The sequence below is a fragment of the Pediculus humanus genome, genomic scaffold (assembly GCF_000006295.1).
Source record: "Pediculus humanus corporis 1103172107574 genomic scaffold, whole genome shotgun sequence".
NCBI classification, from domain to species: Eukaryota; Metazoa; Arthropoda; class Insecta; order Psocodea; family Pediculidae; genus Pediculus; species Pediculus humanus.
Genome location: NW_002987189.1, coordinates 199389 through 216888, shown reverse-complemented (window position 1 = coordinate 216888; position 17500 = coordinate 199389). Strand labels below are relative to the sequence as shown.

Here is a 17500-nt window from a genome sequence, read left to right as displayed (position 1 = left end):
GAGCACGATAACCTTTTTTTTTTTTTTTTTGTCTATAACCACGACTACAAACGAGAGACTAAATGTACAATAATAATAATAATATTAATAATAGTAATAATAGTAATAGTAATAATAGTAATAATAATAATAGTAATAATCGCGACACGTTTTTACTTGTATGTTTTTTCCCCTCCCATTTCCATTTCCATTCCTCTTTCTTTCTTTCTTTCTTTCTCTTTCTAACATTTTCATCATTATTATCATTATTATTAACATTTTTTTTTTTTTTTCGTTTTTTCTTTTTTTCTCTCTTTTTTTTTTAAAGCTTATATATAAAAAAACTTTACATATTATATATATATGGTGTGTGTGTGTGTGTGAGCCAAACTCGTAGATATGTAGAGACAAATTAACTGAAAATATCATTTTTCGAATTTGATATTTACGATCCGACAAAATTAAAAAAAAAACTAACTAACTAACTAACTTACTAAAATTTCTTCTCACCTAACCGTGAATTACAAAAAAAAAAAAAAAAAAAAACCTTTTTTAACCTTTTCATCATTAAATAATAATAATAATAATAATAATAATAATAATATGAAATAATTACAATAACAATAAGTTTTAAAAGTACCACGAAAAAAAAAAAAAAATTTTCTTTCCTTTTTTCCTTTTCCTTTTCCTTACCTTTTTTTTATACAAAATATAAACCTTTACTTAAAATTATTAGGGGTCGAATAAACCCCCCCACAAAATCATGCAAAAAAAAAAAAAAAATGTCTTTAAAGCAAATATCAAAAAATAATAATAATAATAATAAGAAAAGGGAGATTGCTCGAGAAGCAAACAAACAAACAAACAACCAAAAACCTATAGTACGCTAATAATAATAATAATAATAAAAGAAAATTTTTTTACAATGGTATTTTCCCTCCCCTCCCCCCCTCGTGCAAAAAAATGAGAGAAAGAGAAAGAGAAAGAAAAAGGGAGAGAGAGAGAGAGAGAAAAGCAAATAATTCCTACTGGCACGATTTGGTACGATAATAATAATAATAAAAAAAGGAAACGATTGAAAAGACGACGTAAACGACGACGGAAAAACACGTATTGCCAACTTTACGACAACAAAAAAACTGAAACTTTTACCGGGTTTGGAAGGGCGGAAAACTCAATTTAAAGAACCGAAAAAAAAAAAAAAAAAACTTAAAATTACGAGAAACGAGATATTTCCATTTTTGGAGCAACAGTCTTTCTTTTTTCTATTTTTTTCCTGGACTCTCTTTAAGGAGCACCAACGTGAAAAAATTTTAACACATTTTTTTTTTCCTTTTTTCCTTTTTCCTTTTTTCTTCCAACAGCATTTCAATTTTGTTGAATTAATTAATTATTTTTTGCAGTCAAAGAGATCGAATGAAAAATCAAATAGATCTGATAAACCTTCATCTGGTCCCAGTCGAAATAGGTATTCGTCTTCCAACGGTGGAGGTTCCAATGATAAAAATTGCTCTTCGCTCAAAGTTCCATCCAACTCTCCGACCATTCGTCCTGTAATAAATTGAAGAAAAACTTAAATTAATGATGATAATACTACTTCATTTCGAGGGAAAGAGAGAGAGAGAGAGAGAGAGAGAGAAAAAATGCAAGAAAATGGTTAGGAGCAGCCCCCAAAGCGGAGAAACGAGCCCAACAGGACGAGCTGAATCCCGTGGTGCTTCACCAATTTTTTTTGTCAAATGGAGCTCCACAAGCTTCAGATTGTCCTGATGCCTTTTAAATGCTTTTTTTGTTATTAAAAAAAAAAAAAAAAAAAAAAAAAAAAAAAAAAAAAACAAAACAAAACGGAAGTCGTTAAAAAAAGCGGTAGCGTTCAAAAGCTCAACGTTTTCAAAATGGCGTCAATCGCCCTCATCTCGTAATATGTTCAAGCCAAAAAAAAAAAAAAAAAAAACGTTTCAAAAAGGACAAAGGTTAAATTTTACCTTTTCTTTTCCCCTTTTGACCAAAAAAATCATCATTATTATTACTATTAAAATTCGTTACCTTTTCCCACGGGGATGATTATTCGTACGTTTTATTTACATGATGATCATGGGGGTGGGGGGGGGGGTAGTAGTGGTGATGATGGTGATGATGATCGTGACGATGATGATGATGATGATGATGATAGCAAATCAAAAAACGAACTAGAATTCGCCTGTGATTTGATTGTGAAAAATAAACGTACAATTCACAAGAGGAATTCTAGTCGTTTTCCCGATTCCAAAATGCTCGTGAAGAAGTTATCATTATTATTATTATTATTACAATGATTCTCTTGCGTTACGCGACAAATGCATCCCATTTTGGTGGATTTTACGCATTTTATCGCGAGTACGAAAAAAATAAAATTAAACATAATAATTTGGGATTAGGGTGTTAGGCGGGCGGCAATGCAAAGCATCCATATCACACCCACAAAAAGACACGCCCAAAAAATTATTATTATTATTATTATTATAGCTTTTTCATTCAAGACAGGAGGAAGGAAAGGGGAAACCGCAAGCAAAGCAATCAAGGCGAACACGCATAACCGTTTCTCATGTTAATAATGATTCTCTTCAATCTCTTCGAAATCCCAACAGGAAGGGATCGAAGGGTTCGTTACTCGAATTCGAATTCGAAAAAAAGGTAAAAAAAAAAAAAATTTAGAATGAATTACCGGAAACTTCCGAATGTTGATCTTCGGTTTGCAATTGGAATCTACCTCCCATTGGCCCGAAATCATCCGTTTCCGATATTAAAACATTTTTGAACCTGGAAAGCTCTGAACTAAGATCCGTATTATCCGATTGAGGTTCTTCTTTAATGCCAAGCTCGGGAATAAGATCTGAAATTCAAAGAAAGACAAACGCACATTGGAAATTTTCATAATAATAACAATAATGATGATGATGTAGGGTAATCCATACCTAAATTAGATACCGAAGGCCGCAACGGTGAATTATTATTCGATTTTTCATCCGCGTTACTCGTCGCCGGATACTCGTCTACTTCATCAGGACAAATAAATACTTCGATTTCACTATTTTCACTTTTCATGTACATTTGCAACGCCTGTTAACAGCAAAAAAAAAAAAAAAAAAAAAAGTTTTGAAACAACAACCATCGTTTGTTTTGTTTGTTACATCTCTCAACGCGAAATCGTTAAACCGACGGATTTCCGTTAAAGTTAAGTGAGAATTCTCTCCCATAATTCGTTAACGTATTCGACTGAATGTATTGGCTGGTAGCCATTTCCTTTCTAAAATTCTAAGCCTACTCATCAATAATAATAATAATAAATCTGCTATTAATTTTCGTCGTCGTTGACAATTTTCAATTTTTTTTTTTTTTTTTTTTTTTTGGTTCCGTAGACCGGAAGTTCATTCAAAGCTCGACGTTGAGAAATTGTTTAAGTATATATATATAGATGTACACTTCTATTACCTTACTCGGATCGGGCACTCTTAATTTGGCTTCCGGTGGAGCTTTTATAACCATCACCGTTTGATTTTTGTAATAAGGAATGTTCCTCAAATCCTCGTACGTGACATATGCAAATCTTTTGTCTTCCGTCAACTGCCTCAATTCTTTTTCGGCATTTATTATTAATCTATCTAATTCATCCTCTCGTCTTTGCAATTCTTGAATAACGCCATCCTTTGAATTATCCTCTTCGCCCCGTGATTTATCGCAAAAATCAAAACCCCGAGGACTGCCCCTACGAAAACAAATAATAATAATAATAATAATAATAATAATAATAATAATCATTACAGCCTGCTTGCGACGTGACGTGTTTATTTAATTTATCCTCATCACCTCCACTGAATGTTATTTTTGCTTTTCTTTTCCAATATTCCAATCCCTTCTAGAACGTTAGTGATGTCGTATATTCTTCTTTTTTGAACTTCAAGCGTTTCAGATGCCACGTTTAAATCCACCACGCCGTCTGGGGAGTCTTTTAAAAGCGTCACGAATCTTCGCGTTAATAATCCTAGTGAAGTGTCGTACCTGTTCGAAGGTTTTCCTGAATTCGAACAAAAAAAAAAAAAAAAATTCAAATTTATACACGAAATCAACAATCGATATCAATGACGATGATGATGATCGTTCTCCCCTCCCGCTCGTCTTTACCTTTTCCCGTGGGACTCGGAGAAGAAGCCTGGCTAACCGATGCCACAGAACTTGTAGAATTTGTTCTCATTCTTTTCGCCGAGCTGGGTGTCGATGCGTTCGGAGTTTTAAATTCGGACGATGGTAAAATCGATATTGACCCGTCTAAATTTAACCTTCGCTTAACCAGCTTTAAAAAAAAAAAAAATAAATAAATAAAATTATTATTTATTACGTATAATAAATTTCAAGTCGTTAAGAATAATAATAATAATAATGATAATAATGATATTAACGCGATATTCCTTTTAACCCATGCATAATGGTTAAAAAAACGAATACATTTACATGGATATAAATTTTTTTTTTTCTTTCGTACCCCCAAAGTGACACTCCCTAAAACTGACAACCACAACGTTCGGCGCTCATCACCCGGGGGGGGGGCAGGGGGAGGGGAATCTCATTTAGAAAACGCACGATTTACACTTTTTTTTTTTTTTGTTGGCAAAACTTTGGGGAGAAACGTTTTGGAATCGTTTTCGAGCGGATGATCAATTACAAATCATCGACTCGGGGCAAAGACATGTAAAAAAAATGACGTGTGTGTCCATATGCATACATATATGCGTGGTGTGTGTGTGCGTGCGCGCGCGCGTGTGAAAGTCGTCGAGATGTCTGTCCGCGTGGAAAGGAAACCAAAAAAAAAAAATTTTTTTTTTTTTTTTTTAATCACTCATTAACTCGCGATTAAAATGCAACGCGGTCCAAATGATTTATAATGCTATCACGACGCTCGCTCGACAATTTAACTGATAAACGATAATAATAATAATAATAGTAATAATAATAACAAATATATGCTATGTGAGTTTGTAAACGGATTTTTTTTTTTTTTTTTTTTGCAAATTTTACGACGACTCCTTTTTTTTGTGTTCCTTACTTGGTACAGAACTTACTTTGAGGTTGCAAGTGGGAGAGAGAGAGAGAGAGAGAGAGAGAGAGAGAGAGAGAGAGAGAGAGAGAGAGAGAGAGAGAGAGAGAGAGAAAGAGAGAGAAAATTCTCTCTCAAAAAAAAAAAGGATGGTGACGACTTACGTTTGCCTCCGTTCTCGAAGGAATCCTAATAATTTGATTTTGAGGGGTTTGACCGTAGCCGTGATCCAAGAGGTGATACATGGGACTCGTGTGCTCCATATTGACCTCTGCAAAAATAAATAAATTAATTAATTAATTAATAAAAAATTATAAAATTATTATTGTAAAAAAAAAAAAAATTTTCATTACACTTTATTTCTCTTGCATTTTTTTTTTTTTTTTGTTGCAAGTGAAATCATTTGTTTGCCAAACAATAAATTTTTACACTCCCCGAGATTTGTTTTGTTTTTTTTTTGATGAATAAAAAATTACTTAATTCATTTACGACGACTCGGGTAATTATTATTATCATCATTATTATTATTATTATTCAGGTGTTCTTTTGAACGTACGTACGCAAACGTTTCATTCCAAATGGGTAGGTTGGTAAAAATTGCACAAAAAAAAAAAAAAAACAATTCCGAATAACTATGAAATCACATTTTTATTAAATATTCAATATGGTAGGAGGACGCATCGTCGTCGTCGTCGTCATTATTATTATTATTATTATCATCATCATCATCATTATTATTATTATTATTATTACATAAAAGTTACACATTGCGAAAAGTAGTGATTTTTTTTTTTTTACTTATGTCATTGACTTTTCAAATACCGACGAGACACACATTTTGTCGATTGTAATAACTGACGACACCGTTGTTAAAACCCACACGCACTCACACGCACACGCACACGCACATAACCAAAAGTTTGCACGCAACAACAAACGACGAGCGCAATAATAATAAATAATAATAATGATATTAAACAAGAATCGACGTTTTAAATAAACGCCGCTTACAGACACGTTGGTAAATAAATAAATAAAAAAATTATTATTATTTATTAATCGACGAGTGGAAATACAAAGAAAACAACCAACTTTTTCAATTTCTTCGGGGGGCAGAAGAGAAGGAAGGAAGGAAGTATGGAAAGGAGAGAAAGAGAGAGAGAGAGAAAAAAAACGTGGCGACCGCGGTTGTCAAGTGACAAATCGACTTATATATACACACATACTCGGAGTAACTCGCCATTTGACACTTCTCAATTTCTTTCCACATGTCATCAAAATTTATAGAATGATATTATTATCTAAACGGATTAATATTTCTAAGATTTTCATTTCGTTTCGAGTCCATAGAGTAAAAAAAAAAAAGAAAAGGACAAATTAATTTTTAACGACCGTAAATTTGACAGCAAGAGAGACAGAAAGAGAGAGAGAGAAAGAAAAACAAAACGTTATGAAAATATGACGGGATCTCTGTAAGGAATTTGTTCGTTTTTTTTTTTTTTTTTTAATTAAAAAGTTATGCCGTGAAGAAACCGAACAAACAACAAAAACAACAACAACGTAAGTGGTAGAAGAACAACAACAACAAAAATTCAACGATTTTAAATAACGACCGCATTTTTTCCTTTACTCCCTTTCTCTCTCTCTCTCTCTCCCCCCCCTTCTTATTACATCAATTTACTCCAATTTCCCCCCTTTCCCTACCCGACAAAAATGAAAAGAATAACGACAAACCGTCAGGGAAAAATGCTACAACCGCAACGTGGCTATTGCCACGTCAGAATCGCTGCTGCTACTACTGCAAAAAAAAAAAATAACACCACGTCTAAAAGTGGTAAGCGATAGTCAATTATTTATTGAGTCGACAAACAGATAAGCCACGAATAAAATTTTGTCGCATTTTCGATTTTCGACATTTTTTTAAAATTTACAAAAAAAAAAATTTTGTCGCCAAACTACAAAACTCAGTTAGAGAAATAAATACAAAAAAAAAAAAAAATAATCGTATTCAAGAAAATTTAATTTCTTTAAAGATTTTAATTTTTTTTTTTTTTTCTTTTTCGGTTGATTGGTTGGATTCTTTCACAGTAAAAAAAGGTGTACGCACAAAAGAATTAATAATAATAATAATAATAGGGATAATTTATAAGAGTTTGTTGCGCACAATAGAGACCAACAACTTTACCTTTGGGGTAAAGAGATTTTTTTCTTTTCTTTCTTTCTAAAAAGGAGGGTACCGTTCGGTAAACTTATAATCGAAAACCTTTTCTTTAACGTTTTTTTTTTTTTTTTTATATATTTTTTAAATAGACCCGAACCGAACCGAACCGGGTAACTAAAACTAAAGAGGAGAGAGAGAGAGAGAGAGAGAGAGAGAGAGAGAGAGAGAGAGAGAGAGAGAAAGAGAAAGATTTAAATGGGGCCCCGTGTGTTAAAAAAAGAAAGAAAGAAAAAAATCCGTTTGTTGTTGTTGCTTTTTTGTCGATAAAATTTTTTTTTATACTCCAGTCATTAACCTTTACAAAATAATAATAATAATAGTAATAATAATAATAATAATAATAAATGGTGAAAAATTTTTTTTATTTTTTATTTCGACTTTAAAAAAAAAAAAAAACTTGAAATGAAATACGTTTTGGCGTATAAGATTCCAAAAAAAAAATTGGATCATTATCATCATCATCGTTTTTCTCCCCCCTTCCCTCTCCTTCCCTCCCCCCGTCTGGAAACGGTACGATGTTATGGAAATTTAAAAACTACGATTGTTGAGGTTTTCCTTAATGCAAAAGTGAGAGAGAGAGAGAGAGAGAGAGAGAGAGAGAGAGAGAATCAGTAACCACGACGAGAAAAATTTTAACGATTAAAAATTCAACAGAATTTCATGACGCAATGAATTGATAATAATAATAATAAAAAGTCGTTTTTAAAATTGGGGTAGCACCTGGAAGTAAAAATTATTAAGAAAAGCAAAGATCTCAATTGTATTTCTTTTGCGGGGTTGAAAAACTCAAAAGGGAGCCGTCACAGTCAGTCGTGGTACTTGCGTAAAGGGAAGAATTTAGAAAAAAAAACCCTCGCGCATCCCGTGACCGATATAATAATAATAATAATAATAATAATAATAATAATAATAATAATAATAATAATAAGAGTAGTAATAGTAATATTAATAATAATAATAATTTTTTTTGCTTTTCGAACTCTCGGGGTTGAGCAAGAAAACCGTTTTATCCACATCAAGTCTAAGGTTTAAGAAGAAGAAGAAGAAGAAGAAAAATTTCCAAAATCGTTTTCGAGTAAAAATAATAATAATAATAATAATAATAAATGAAGCATCATCGCTCCCGTCCCTTCTTGGTAGAAAAAAAATTTTTTTTTCTCCCTCTTCTCTCTCTCTCTCTTTAAAACATTTAAATAACGATGATGATGTGCGCGGATGGTGTGTGCGTGTGCGTATGTAAAAAAAAAAAAAACTCGTTTCTCGTTGGTCACCCCTGTAGTATGCTATGCTAATGGGTAAAGAAAATGGTGTCGTGGAACCCTGACTTAACCGTCATTCACGCGTGCAATGGTATCCTGCATCATTGTTTACGTCTCACACAGATGGAAATTTTTTTTTACCTGAATTTACAATTCAAGCGAAAAATAAATCATTGACGAAAACGTAACACCAGAAGAGGCATACACGCGCACGCGCACACGCACACGCGCACACACACACACGCGAAAGCGCGTAAAAAAATTACGAAATTTCACATTTACTTCAACGGGGGGCGAGGAGGGTTTCAAATCATTTTTTTTTCCCATCTCGTATTTTCCACGAGGGGGAAACTACGGGGGAACGATAAGGGGGATGAGAGGGGGAAACTATAAATTTTTGAGTAAACCTTGAAAAAGCGATCAAAAAGTCAACAAAATCGGAGGATGTGTTATGCGTGTTTACATAAAAAAATAAAATAAACTGGTTTAATTGGCATACCGACTTCCTAGGAGTCATTAATAATTAAATTACTAATAAGGTCATGACTCTTCAAATGTAATTAAAATGTTAAAGGGAGAGCCGTAAAGAGGGGGAGAGGGGGGGAGCGAAAGGGCTTTAAATACGTAACCAATTTATTAAATATCAATTTTAAAAAAAATAAAAAAAATTTTTCTCGTCTAACGTAAATAGAAGATGAAGAAGAGTAAGAAAATATAGGAAAAACCAACATTTACACACACCCCCACCCCCCAATTAACGATCTGAACACGTTGTTTCCTTATTTCAACCAAATAGCAATATAATAATAATGATAATGACATCTCGCGCCATTTTGAAAATTTAATCGAATAACGTTTAAAGCCAATGCTTTTCCCCGAATTATTATTATTTCTTTTTTAAAATCATTTATTTGCCAGAGCATTCGTTCGAAATTGTTTTTTACGTTTCTTCCCCCCCCCCCTTTCCCTCCCTTTCCCCACCCAAAATAATAATAATAATAAATGTTCGATTGGGTTTTTCTTATAAATTAACAGTTAAATTCAAACTACTACTACTACCAGTTTCATTGGCAAGATGATAACATCACACAAAATGGCGACAGTCAAAGAAAATTCTTTAAGTTTTTTCCCCCCCTCCCTTTAAAAAAAAAGTGAAATGTTTTTAATGAAAGGAAAAACACTAAACAGGCTTTTAGGTTCGTTAAACAATGGCGTCCTACACACAAGCAAGTGCCTAACTTTATTCATCATCATTCAAGTTTTGTTGTTTGATTAAAAAAAACCTTTCGATTCGTTATTAAGAAGAAGGGAAAATTTTTTTTTATAAAGAAAAAATAAAAAAACCTTTTTACCTTGTTTGATAGAATTGATTTCCGGGGTAAAGGCAACCGGATCCTTTCTGATCATATTGAAAAAAATTTGATCCTTCTAAACAAAAATTTCTGTAACAAAAATAATAAAAAAAAAAAAAACAATTAATTATTAACCTTTGGTAACCCTTTAAAAAAAAAAAAAAAAAAAAAAAAAAAAAAAAAAAAAACAAATCAAATGCAATTTAAATCAAATCACACTGTGATGATGATGATAATAATGTGACCATATAAATTGTTTTATTATTATTATTATCATCTGAATCTATGTTAAAAATGAATGAAAACATGATTGCGATATGTATGCATGCATATTGTCTTGTACATTCATAAAAATCATAATTTTATAAATATTTTTTCCTTTCTTTCGATAAATATTTTAAAAATGACATAAATTTATGTAATTCCCCTCTCCTCCCTTCCCTTCCCCTCCTTCTTCCCTATTCCAATTCCAACTCTTCTTCAATCCAATAATTATTTACCTTTACATTAAAATAATCACACACAATTCGTTTCAAAAATTAAAACCATCACCTTATTCGAATTTTAAAGTTTTACACACGACACACACACACACACACATAAAAATATTATTAATAATAATAATAATTTAAATAAAATAATATGTATGAGTTGTGAAGTTTAAATCAAGCGAATGACTTAATTAAAAAGTTTATATTAAAACAATTTATTTAATGTTAATTCAGCTTAAAAAAATAATAATAATAATAATAATAATCGCAAAAAACATTTCAATTGAATATTGAAAATGATGATTATCACAATGCCCCCACACACACATTTGCACACACATTCGCACATACCACACACAACACTGTTTATAAAATATACAAAAAAGACATTTAACAAAAAAAAAAAAAAATTGTTTAGATACTTGACTTTATATTGTTTGTATGCTAAAAAAAAAAAAAAAATTTTTTTTTATAGAGGTTAAAAGAAAATTTATTTCGCTTAGGTTGTCAATTTAACATTAGTATCATGACACTAAGGTGAACAATTTTCCTTTTTATTCTTAATAATAATAATAAAATAATTTTTCACATCTTTATCAAACCAATTAAAAATATTATTATTATATATTAAAAAAAAAAAATATTTCATACCAAATAAACGATTGATTGAACAATTTATGGCAAATAATAGTTCAAAGGTAAGATGAATGCCTATTTTAATTTTTAATCATAAATTTATGTATTTAAATAATATTTAACAATGGCAACAAAAGTGTGAATAAACAAATAAATAGTTCATAAATAATTTTTTAAATAATCGAATCACATGTACACACATTCATCATCATCATCATCACATCGAGTTTAAATAAGAAAACATGTGTACAGCAGCATAATGCAAAATGATGGATTTTCATGAGAAAATGTGCCTTCTTTTAATCATCATCATCATCATCAATAATAATAATAATATTTTTTTTAAAATTTAATGTAATAATTCATTAATGAAAGGCAAAAATCAGAAAATTTGAGCGGTTGGTAACGATTAAATAAAATTTAAAATGCCAGAAATTTTAAACTCGATATTACTTATTTCGGTTTTAACCACATGAGAAACACATGTCAAACAATTTTATACACACACACACACACACACAAACATATAATTTATCATTATTATTATTACTTTTTTTTTATTACAATTTCAGTTAAATCTCTGGTAACTTTTTTTAAAAAAACTTGAACTGTTAAAAACCAGTTAAAATGAATTCTTTTTTTTTTTATAATTAGAAAACAACAGATTGTTTGAAATAGAAAAAAATCTCTTGCAATGAGCAAACATGTGAATAATAAATAAAATAAATAAATAAAATTTAAAAAAAGGAAAAAAAAAAAAAATCAGCTGATAAATGATTATTAAACTTATTTTCCGAGTAATTTAATTAATAAAAAGAAAAAAATCAACCATAATATTCAAGGTCATATAATAGATAGATATATAACTAGTATATTAATAATGATAATAATTTACATAAAACTCCATAAATTTTAATACTGGTTTTAAATAATTTCAAAAAATCAATTTTTAATAGTAGTTTAAATAATAATAATAATAATGATATGCATATTGGGGTAAAAAATTGAAAGCATCACACATTTTGAGTAAAAAGTAAGAAATTTTATAACCGGGTTCCCCTCCCCCCATTCCTTCCCTTCCTCCCCAAGGGCTGTCGTATTTAATTTATTTTCATAAATTCAAACGAGGGAAAATATTTAAATAATTAAACGTAATTAAAAATAACATTACATTACACAATTCCACGTTTACAATTTGTATTAATATTAAAAAAAAAAAAAAAAAAAAACCACCGCTAATTCCCTTAACGACAGGAAAAAATAATAAAAAAATAAAAAAAAATAAAAAATGGAGGACGCGATTTGGCGTGCAGCATTTTAACACTCGGCCATTTAATAACAATTTATATTAAGGTACTTACGAAAAAAAATTTCTTTCATAGGTTCAACAAGCCCTATTTTTTTTTTTTTTTAACTCCCAACGCACACTTTTCATAAAAAAAAATGCCACATAATAACGTTTTTCCAGTACGTAATTCCCTTTTTTCTTTAAAAAAAATTGTTTTTTATATATATTGTGCTACACAAATGGCGGAGTTTGATTGAAAAAATTCCTTTTGTGCCTTTGTTTTCAAAATTGAAATCAGCATTTCGACGCCGTTTTTAACAATACCGATATATATTTAAAAAAAACTTATATTTTTAATTTATTATATATTGTTATTAATTAAAAAAAAAAAAAAAAAACATTCTCACATTTATTATACTTTACACTTGGAAATTTTTTTTTTTTTAACCAAAAACTAATATATAAAAAAAAAAAAAAAAAAAAAAACCCCTTCACTCACAAAATCCTTACCATTTTTAACATTGGCTTGCAATGGCACACGGCCCTGGAGTCCTCTACTTTACGAGCCATCTGCTACAATCGACCAATCGGAGAGCAGGAAATAAACGTTTGGGATTTTAATTTCCAAAACGTCATGTTTACAATGTTCGTAGTCATAAAACTACAGCAATTTATTATACGACTTGTTCTCTTTTTGAACTCAAAAAAAAACCGCCAAATTTTTTTTTTTTACAAAACAAAACAAATTTAAGTTTATTAAAACTATTTTTTCGACACAAATAATCTTATTTTACGTTTTAAACAATGAATATATAAACGAATTCAATAATTTATAAAAAAAATTACCATTTAACGCGTATTTAAAGGTATGTTACGCATTACTTAACCCTACCTGGTTGAATTTATCATTAACTCATTGATTTTTTTTAAAAAAAATAACAAATTTCTAATAACAAAACCAAATCATTAAATTTAAACGTGAAATTTTAATCGTTTTTAACTCGTACGATCGAAAATACTTTTAAAATCATCGAATTATTTAATAATTTTTTGGTTAGATTTTTCCCGCTAATAAATTGACGCATGCGCAAAACATTTTTACACATTATCAGGGTATTGAAATATAAACGCGGGAACGATGAAATCTTACCCGCACACGTATTTGCTAGAATTTGTTGACTGCGTTTACACCATGACATGGTTGACCTAGTCCGTACATTTAAATACCGTGGATTTTAAATTTTTTAATGGACATTTAAATTTTTTTTTTTTTTTTTTTTTTGCAAACTCACAAATATGATTTTTGTTTCGAAAATTCATACGTTATTAATTTTTAATAAAAGTACAAGGTTAAAAAGATTTTTTTGTACGAAACCCGTCAGAGTGAGATTTGCTCCAAGTCCTACTGGTAATTATTATTATTATTTTAACTTATCGGTTTTATTTTATTTTAAAATTAAACCGTTTTTATATTTGAAAATTTTCAGGATTGTTACATTTGGGCGGTTTAAGAACTGCATTATTTAATTATTTATTTGCAAAATCTCAAAATGGAATTTTCATACTCAGAATTGAAGATACAGATTTAGAAAGGAAAATTGATTTTGCAACTGAAAATTTAATTAAAGATTTAGAATGGTGCGGTATTAAATTCGACGAAGGACCTTATTTCCAAACGGAAAGGATAAACATATATAAAAAATATGCTAAACAGTTATTGGAAAATGATTCTGCTTACTATTGCTTTTGCAGTAAGGAAAGATTGGAATTGTTGAGAAAAGAAATGATAAAAACGGGGGAAGTCCCAAGATACGATAATAATTGCAGACACATGTCAAAAGATGAAATCGATGATAAACTTAAAAGTGGAAGTCAACCCTGCATAAGGTTTAAGGTATTATCACTAAACCTTCCTTAATTGTTTTCATAGAATTAAATCGAATATAAATTAAAAATATTTTTAATTAAAGTTAACAAAATATAATGAACCGATACCTGATTTAATTTTCGATTCGATCAAACATGATGTCCATGAAGTCGAAGGAGATCCGATTATATTAAAAGCAGACGGCTTTCCGACATATCATTTGGCTAATGTTGTCGATGATCACTTGATGAAAATTTCGCATGTTTTAAGAGGAGTCGAATGGCAGATATCAACAGTAAAACATATTCTTCTCTACAAGTAAACAACAAGTTAATAAAATATGATTTTTTAAAATAGTTTATTATTCTAATTTGAAATAAATTTTTTCAGAGCATTCAATTGGACTCCTCCTTTGTTCGGTCACATTCCTTTACTATTAAATGCAGATGGTTCGAAATTATCTAAAAGGCAAAATGATATCAACATCCAACAGTTAAGAAACAATGGTTACTTTTCGAATGCCATATTAAATTTTGTTATCAAATCGGGAGGTGGTTTTAACATTAATCACGATGAAAAATGTACAAAAATATTTTTAATGAATGAATTAGTGAATGAAGTAAGTAAAATTATATTTAAAAAGAATCATTTTAAGATATTTTCTATGGTTTTTGAGAAAAAACACTTTTTTACAGTTTAATGTATCGAGAATAAGTAACATTTCATCGAAAATTGATTTGAAGGATTTAGATTGTTACAATCATTTTGAAATAGAAAGAATGCTTGAAACAAATGAGGGAACAAATTCATTAATTGATCAAGTATTGCAATTACTTTCAGAAAAATATAAAAAGTTACAAGAATATAACATAACTGATATATGAAATCGAGTAAGAATGACATTTCACATATTAATAATAATAATAATATTTGTTTTAGTGTGACTTTGGATGAGTGCGTTTTAAAACGGGATTACATAAAACAAATATTACATAAAATGAAAAAGAGAATTGTTAATTTAAAAGATTTGATTTCGAATGAAAATTCATTTCTATGGTTTTGGGATGGTCAAATAAAAATAAATGAAAATGATGCAATCATAGTTGAAAATTTTTTAAGGGATATTGATAATATCGAATGGACGTTTGAAGGAATAAAAATATTTAATAAAAAATTTGCTGCGGATAATAAAGTGAAATTTTCCGACTTAATGAAAATATTTCGTTTCATTTTAATTCGTGCAAAGGTGGAAAATATTTTTTTTGGTTAAATTTAATTTATATACTAATTCATTATTTTTACCTTATTGCTTATTTATTATTTTCAGGAAGGTCCGGGCGTTGCTGAAATTTTATTAATTTTAGGAAAAGATGTTGTTCGACATCGTTTGAGTGTTGCTTTAAATAATTTTCAAGCATTATGAATTATTTCTGCGTTCAAAAATCAAAAAACATCCGTTGAAAATCTCTTTTTATGGTAACTGATTACATGCATTACAAAAGTTTATCCATAAAATTTGATTTAACGCGGATATCTAAAAAAAAAAACCGTTATTGATTAATAATTAAATTATTAATAATATTTAAAAACTATTATCATTATTTTTTTTTTTTAAATAAAACTTTAATTATTAAAAAATTTCGTTAAATCTTTTCTCTCTTTACCATTAAAAACGTTAATTATGACGTCATCAACATTCCATTAATTTTAACGGAAAATTTTTCTCGTCTGCATCAAAAAAGGAAAAAAAACCGTTAAAGTTTTCTTTTTAAATAAACGATCGAGATAAAAAAATTAAAAAATACAAAATATATAATAATAATAATAATAAAAACCTAAATAACAATTTGTAAAAAAAAAAAAAAAAATAGGAAAAAAATCGATCAGAGTAAATCGATGAAAGCAGAAGCGCCAGAATCCGAATAAGAACCAGAATTTGAAGAATCGTTCATGAACGAATCCTCATCATCATCATCATCTACGTCATCATAATCGTTCGTTATTATGACGTCACTACGTAAATTTTCTTTAACGTTTTCTTTTACGTTCTTTTCTTGGGAATCATTTTTTTTACCGTTTGAACAATTTTCTTCTTCTTCTTCTTCCGAATCCGTCAACATCAAATCGTTTTTTAACATTCTTCTCGGCGTCATATCCGCGATTATTTTACTCGTTAAAGATGGCGTCGTTTTACAATCAATCACCTGATATATAGTTTTTTCATTTATCATGACGTTTTTAATTTTTTCCAAACATTTTTCCGGCGTTTCCAATCTCACCAAACCCGTCAAACTCATTGTCATTTTAAAATCTCCCGGAAGTTTTTTTTCAATATGGCGTCCATCATTCTCATCCTCTTTTTTCGTTATCGGTTTGAAAAATTCAAAAAAAGAAATGTCTTCTTTCATAGGAGTCCCACTGGATTCTTTTCCATCTTTTTTTTCGACCATCATCATCGAATCTTTCCCGTTTCTGTCAAAGTTTTCCAAACTTTTCTTTTCCATTTTCTTACACGTCGTCGTCGTCGTCGTCGTCACCGATTCTTTTTTTTCCATTTTGTTTTGTTTTTCCGGTATTTGACTTTCGATTCCTCCTTGTCCGGAACTTAATTTTCTTTTCCTTTTATTCTCTTCTTTTTTTTTTATTACTTCTTTCTCCGTCAAATTTATTTCTCGTATTTTATTTTGACTAGTTTCATCAGACTTGTGTTCGTTATTACTGCTGTTGTTTTCTGATGTCTCACTTCCAGAACAACAACTACTCCCATTAGTTTTCTTTTTCTTTTTATAATTTTTCGAAAGATTTTTATCCGTTTTCTGGATGGTGGGAGACGTTTCGATGGGATTTTTATTTTTTTTCACATTTTTTGTTTTTTTCTTTCCATCATTTTCATCAAATGTTTTCGAACACTTATCCGAACAATTACTAAACGTTTTCCCGTCGGAACTTTTCGGAGATGACGTCATCGATGATTTATCCGTTTTCTTTTTTTCCTTTTCTTTGTTTTTCAATAATTTTTCTTCTTCCGCCGGAAGAATGGGTTTCGATGGTGACGTAGTCATTAAAAAAAAATCTAAAAATTGTGTTGTTTCTCCAGGACCGGATTCGACGGACATGTTTTTATCAACCCCTTCTTCCCCTTCTTCTTCTTCTTCCACGCTTTCCTTCATCGAACATTTATTTTCACCGGAATTTTTATCCGTTTTAATATTTCCCCCATTTTCCGATCGTAAAAATTCTTTTTCTCCAATTATTTTGTCATTTCTTTTCACTTTCGATTGTTTTTTATAATTAATTAATTTTTTTTTCGAATCCGATTTTCCATTTCCGTCCGAC

At 29.8% G+C, this 17500-nt stretch overlaps 4 protein-coding genes across 4 annotated transcripts in view; 1 reads left to right on the top strand and 3 right to left on the bottom strand.

Moving 5' to 3' along the window:
- Positions 1–1369: 1369 nt before the first annotated feature.
- On the bottom strand, positions 1370–2000 carry Phum_PHUM220820 (uncharacterized protein; the record flags this gene model as incomplete). Its single annotated transcript, XM_002425744.1, has 3 exons — positions 1370–1530; positions 1679–1745; positions 1965–2000. The coding sequence occupies 3 exons, from the start codon at positions 1998–2000 to the stop codon at positions 1370–1372; spliced, it is 264 nt and encodes an 87-aa protein (XP_002425789.1).
- A 669-nt stretch (positions 2001–2669) lies between these two features.
- Phum_PHUM220810 (transcription factor E2F3, putative) lies at positions 2670–4210 on the bottom strand (the record flags this gene model as incomplete). Its single annotated transcript, XM_002425743.1, has 5 exons — positions 2670–2851; positions 2934–3078; positions 3451–3724; positions 3826–4033; positions 4141–4210. The coding sequence occupies 5 exons, from the start codon at positions 4208–4210 to the stop codon at positions 2670–2672; spliced, it is 879 nt and encodes a 292-aa protein (XP_002425788.1).
- Positions 4211–13593: 9383 nt separating this feature from the next.
- Phum_PHUM220800 (glutamyl-tRNA synthetase, putative) lies at positions 13594–15587 on the top strand (the record flags this gene model as incomplete). The annotated part of the gene is made up of 7 exons (XM_002425742.1): positions 13594–13705; positions 13785–14191; positions 14268–14482; positions 14555–14783; positions 14860–15017; positions 15104–15410; positions 15492–15587. 7 exons carry the CDS (start codon positions 13594–13596, stop codon positions 15585–15587), a joined length of 1524 nt encoding a protein of 507 aa, XP_002425787.1.
- Positions 15588–16047: 460 nt separating this feature from the next.
- Positions 16048–17500, bottom strand: part of Phum_PHUM220690 (synaptonemal complex protein, putative) — a gene marked incomplete at both ends in the record, with an annotated part of 4399 nt that continues 2946 nt past the window's right edge. The window contains one exon of the mRNA XM_002425741.1: positions 16048–17435. Coding sequence (XP_002425786.1) covers positions 16048–17435 — 1388 coding nt within the window. The remainder of the gene's footprint in view (positions 17436–17500) is intronic.